At 58.0% G+C, this 5507-nt stretch overlaps 1 protein-coding gene across 2 annotated transcripts; it reads left to right on the forward strand.

Annotated features, from left to right (window-relative positions):
* Window positions 1–1541: 1541 nt before the first annotated feature.
* REM2 (RRAD and GEM like GTPase 2) lies at window positions 1542–5153 on the forward strand (the record flags this gene model as incomplete). 2 transcript variants are annotated; one of them, XM_079699396.1, is made up of 5 exons in its annotated part: window positions 1542–1644; window positions 2868–3209; window positions 3453–3526; window positions 4260–4467; window positions 4858–5153. In XM_079699396.1, the coding sequence occupies 5 exons, from the start codon at window positions 1542–1544 to the stop codon at window positions 5151–5153; spliced, it is 1023 nt and encodes a 340-aa protein (XP_079555522.1). The 2 variants fall into 2 exon arrangements, with proteins under 2 accessions (XP_079555522.1, XP_079555523.1); XM_079699397.1 differs by lacking the exon at window positions 2868–3209.
* Between the last annotated feature and the right edge of the window lie 354 nt (window positions 5154–5507).

The raw sequence follows: 5507 nt of genomic DNA on the forward strand, positions 1-5507 counted from the left end.
GGAACACACATGGACACATTAAAATTGTGAATAAAGAAAGAACAAGTAGGCTGTGACTGAGGACTGTAGAGTCTGTCCAGTGCGTGAAGCACATGAAGACTGTAGCTGCTTAAGAGTTCTTTCTGCTCCCTCTAGACCCCACAATGTACCCTGTGGTGAAGTACAGTGAAGCATCACTGCACTAGTAATCCCTAGATCACTATTTGCTTCTTCAGTTGGAAAAGTCCACTGAAGATCGCAATATAGATTGTCCCCAATAATAGGAGACAGTTGGAATATTTAAGACAAGGAAGGCAGCATAGCATAGAGACGAAAAACAGTCTTTGGCATTGGAAAGATCTGGGTGGGAATCCTGGTGTCCCCATTTTCCAGCTGCATGATTGATTTGGGGCACAGGCCACTCACCCACCACTCTGAGCCTCAGGGTCATGAGGATGAAAGGAGAGAATGCAGGAAGGTGCTTAGCACAGCATCTGGCAAAAATGGGGTGAGAAGGGGCCAGGAAATCGGAATGTGTGTATGGGTCCTTGGGGGCATCAGGAAGACAAGAGTGGGAGTCTGAAGGGAAAGGGACCGGGCAGAAAAGAAGCAGTAAAGGAGCCCCGCTATCCTGGCTCCCCGCCCTCCACCCAGAGGTAGGTGTCATTGTGTGTCTGCCCTGTGTAGCCCAGAAGGCCTGGGGCTGCCCCAGAGAGCACTGAGAAGGGGGCTGGCACCTGCACTTGGGGTTGGGCACTTCTAGAGGGCTACCTGTCTCTCCCCTTTTTCCTGCTCTGATTAACACGAGGTTGGTGGGCCGGGCAGGGAGGGAGAGATGGGGAAGAAGTCCCCACAATGGTTTGTACCCACCTGGACCTAGTGAAAAAATGAAGCTGCCAAACAAAGCAGCCATGTCTCCTTCCTCAAAGCCCCCATCTGCCTAGGGGCCAGGCTGGGAAATGGGTACTGCTGTGGGCCTTAGCCCAGAAGGGGTAATATGGGGAAGAGGGGCTGGCAGAGAGGCTTGATGGCGGGGTGGCTGTCCTCCTGTCCCTGCGTCTTTTTTGGTTTCTTCCTTTAGCCCCTCCATTTAGCTACTGAGCACCCACTCTGGGCTGAACACTGGGCTAAGGGGCTGGGATACTGAGACAAATGACACATAGTCCTGGCTCCTGGAGAAAGACCACCCAGGCCCTGGGTCCTTGCCTCCTCCCATCCTCAGCTCCTTTGCCCACTGACCCCTCACCCCACTTCTCTGAACCTGTCTCTTCTGCCCCTCTGACCTTGTTCTGTTCGTGTCTTAACCAGACTCCGTAGTGTGTGTGCTCCCAGAGGGGAAGCGACGCAAAGGGGGCGGGTGGGGGGGCAGAAAGGAGGGAATCCCGCTGACATCACGGCTCATTAGCATATGTGACCTCATCAGGGGGTGGGACTGTTTCCCCAGGTGTCTAGGGGGAGGGCATGGGGGGTGGTATTTAAAGGGAAAAGCTGACAGTGCTGCTGAGTGAGGGAGCGGGTGCTGCGAGCCGCCAGGCTGCACACCCACACGCACACGCACACCGATGCACACGGACCTCGACACCGACATGGACACGGACACAGAAACCACAGCACTCTGCCCCGCCAGCAGCCACCGGGCCTCCCCGCCAGGGACGCCCACACCAGGTGAGGGCTGAGCTGGCAGGTGCTGGCTGCAACCATGGGGGTGGGAGCTGAAGCTTTGGTGGGGAGGTCAGAACTAGGGGTTGAAGGAGCTCGAACGCAAACAGCAAGAGGGGAAGAGCAACTCAGGAAGTGGGGAAGCCTCCTGCCCACACTAGGACTGGGGCTCGGCTGAGGTGGGGGGCTAGGGGGCAGAGGTGGGCTGCCTAAGTGTCCCCTCACCCATCACCCAGGGCTTCCCTGGGGAAACTGGTACTTAGCCCCTAGGTCTGCCTCATTCCCAAGAGGTTGGGACAGGCAGGAGGGAAGGGGGAAAGACAAGGGGCAGCCCACAAGCCTGGGAATCACGGGCAGGGGGCTACCCTGGGGAACTGTTTTGAGCGTTTCTCTGGCTCCTGGAGGCCCTGGCTGCCAGTCAAGTATTGATCCTGGGCTATTTCCAGCCTTTCTCTATCCCCCTTTGTTATGTCTGTGGTTCCTCCTCCAGTTACCCTGACCTGTGCATTGTCACTCTCCCTGCTCCTGCTCCCTCCCTCTCTCTCCCTCCCTCTCTCTCCCTCCCTCAGCCTCACGATGAACACAATATTCTGTCCGACTCACAGACACAGCTGGGGGTGCAGAAGGATTCTCACACACAGACATGCACTGGGGGATGCTTACCTACAGGGCCATGGGAAGAGGCAGCCCCTTTAACACACCCATGGAGACCCAACACACACATCTCAGTGAGCAAAGGCCCTTCCCTGGGAACAGGCTCCCCACAAAGTTTTTGACTCTATCAGTACCCAACCCTAGAACCTGGGCAGCAGCTTCAGTTTATCCCCTGTGTGGGGATCATCAGTGCAGGAAGCAGGAGGGGGCAGGGCCTCCCAGTGGAAGGAGGGGCAGCCCCCGGCCAGAGGCCTAGTCTGGGGGTGTGCCTGTGTGTCAGTGTGAAGTGTGAGTGGGTGTGCAAGCCTGCACACAGGTGCCTCCCCTGCGTGGGGCATGTTTTGAACGGGTTGTGGCTGGAACCACACTGGGCAAGCCTTCAGGTCAGCCCCTGGGAGCCCCACCAATTCAGGCTTCTAGTGGAGTTCAGTGGAAGAAGGTCGGACCAAAGATTCTCAGCTCCTTCTGGGTCACGGTCATCGACTGGGCCTCTGAGGCTGGAGCAGCCAGGACTGAGTCCTCTGCAGGTGTCCAGGCCTACCCCACTCATAGCTTCCTTCTCTTTGCCCCCCCAGAAGCAGATGCTACACTGCTGAAGAAGCCAGAGAAACTGTTGGCAGGGTTGGACTGGGGCGGGCCACCCCCTGCCCCGGGGGCCCCCAGACGAAGAGGCAGTATGCCTGTCCCCTACAAGCACCAGCTGCGACGGGCCCAGGCTGTAGATGAACTTGACTGGCCACCTCAGGCCTCATCCTCTAGCTCCTCTGACTCCCTGGGCTCAGGGGAGGCAGCCCCCACCCAAAAAGATGGCATCTTCAAGGTCATGCTGGTGGGGGAGAGCGGCGTGGGCAAGAGCACCCTAGCAGGCACTTTCGGTGGTCTCCAGGGAGACAGTGCTCACGAGCCGGAGAACCCAGGTATTTGGGGGAGCCCTGCAAGGATTGAGGGTGTCTCTGGAGCCCTAGTCAGGGATGGAAGAGCTCAAGGCATGAACAGTCCTGGAGGCCAGAACCTAAGAGAAACTGTTTCAATGCTTTCTACGGCAACCTCCCTGGAGGGGGTCCCTGGTGCTGGGATCTAAGGCATCCCTGGTTACCAGGTCTAACAGGTGTTGGGGAACCTCCTAATGGGCTCTATTCCCTGTCCCTATTTCCCAACAGAGGACACCTATGAGAGACGCATCATGGTGGATAAGGAGGAAGTGACTCTAGTTGTTTATGACATCTGGGAACAGGTGAGAACTAAGATGTGGCTGCAAGCAGGTGATGAAACCTGGGAGAGCTGAGGAGTGGCAAAGTATGGCTGAAGGCTGAAGGCTGGTGGGACTACAGCCCCTGGTTTTAACATGTAGTGGAACCTGACCTTTCATATATATTGTCTCAGAGAGCAAAGGCTCACACCTATGCACACACCATGGTATTGAGAGCTGCTGTCTGGTTTCCAGGATCTTCTGACCCAGAGGAAAGTTAGGATCTAGATTCGACAAACCCTGCAACTGCAAGCCAGGCTGAACACCCTGAAACTGACCCCCTCTGTACATTTTTCAGCCTAGAAGATCCTGATCTGAGAGGACAGAAGCTCAGGGCTCTGTAATGTCAGGGAAGGGGAAAAAAGTGAGGACTTGTGAATATTTGGACATAAATGATTACTATGCAGAAACGAGAGGCCAGATTACACACACTTGAATAGCATTCATTTTTTAAGAGCTTAAGCATAAGAAAGTAGGATGGGCTACCCTAGTCTAGGATCCTATGTCCCCCATTCGCCCATGTGGGGCTCACATTACAAACTTCTCCCTCCTCCACAAACACACTCTGAGTATGGAGATTCTGCCATTAACTAGCTCTGTGTCCTAAGCAGGTGGCTTCTCCCTCACATCCTGGCTCCTCATCCTTGAGGTGTAGGTGCTGGGCAGGTTCTCCCATGCCTCCAGCCCTGACATTCCACGACTTTCTGCCCATCTGCAGGGGGATGCAGGGGGGTGGCTGCAGGACCACTGCCTTCAGACTGGGGATGCCTTTCTCATCGTCTTCTCAGTCACCGACCGACAAAGCTTCTCCAAAGTTCCAGAGACCCTACTACGGCTCAGGGCTGGGAGGCCCCACCATGACCTGCCTGTCATCCTCGTTGGAAACAAGAGTGACCTTGCCCGCTCCCGGGAGGTCTCACTGGAGGGTGAGTACCCTGAACCTCATCCATGTTTGCAATCTCAGGGAACCCTCTCCCTTCCAGGACACCTCTTCTCCATAAGGCCCTTTTACCCTCCTGGGTGCACAAAATTGCAGTTAGCCCCAGGCTAAGGGCAGACTCTCAGTGCCCACGCCTAGGGCCCAGGGACTCCCTTCTGTTCCCCCTCACCTCTTCTCAAGGCCCCTTTCTCTCTCCCCCTCCACACCACCACCGCCCTCCACTTAATCCCTGCTTGTTCTATCAGTTGCAAGAGATCCATTTGCCCCAATTCCTTTCCACTGCACGCCCTGGGCCCCCCAGGCCCAGCCTCGCCCGGCCCCGGGCCCAGCGCAGCCCCGTGGGCGGGCGGGCGCCTGAACACGTCCCTTCCTGCAGAGGGCCGCCATCTGGCAGGGACACTGAGCTGCAAGCACATCGAGACGTCGGCCGCGCTGCACCACAACACGCGGGAGCTCTTCGAGGGAGCGGTGCGCCAGATCCGGCTGCGGCGGGGCCCAAACCGCGCTGGGGGCCCGCAGCCCGAGTGGGGCAGGCCCGAGGGCCCCGCGCCGCCCACGCGCCGCGAGAGCCTCACCAAGAAGGCCAAGCGCTTCCTTGCCAACCTGGTGCCGCGCAACACCAAGTTCTTCAAGCAGCGCTCCAGGTCGTGTCACGACCTCTCCGTGCTCTGAGCCGCGGTCGCTATGGTCACCGTGGTCGCCATGGTCACCGCGCCCTCCGCTCGCCCCCTCGCCCCGCCCCGCCCCCGTTCGGCTTCCTCTGTGAAGACAGTCTAGGAAACCAGAAACTCCCGGGACGCCCCGGTGTGACTACGGGAGCCGGGTCCCCCGCCTCCAAACCCCGGCGGGCGTCGCCCCACCCGCTCCGCGCGCTCTCCGGTTACCTCCCGGCCTCGGGGCTCCTGGAAGGCGAGGACGCTGACCCGCGGGGGTCGCGCAGCGGCTGTTAGGCAGGGCGGCTTCCGGCGGGCGGGGAGGAAAGTAGTTCTGCGAGGTGTTTTGTTTTTTTGTTAATTCACGCTTGAC

The sequence above is a fragment of the Hyperoodon ampullatus genome (genome assembly GCF_949752795.1).
Source record: "Hyperoodon ampullatus genome assembly, chromosome: 3".
Classification (NCBI taxonomy): Eukaryota; Metazoa; Chordata; class Mammalia; order Artiodactyla; family Ziphiidae; genus Hyperoodon; species Hyperoodon ampullatus.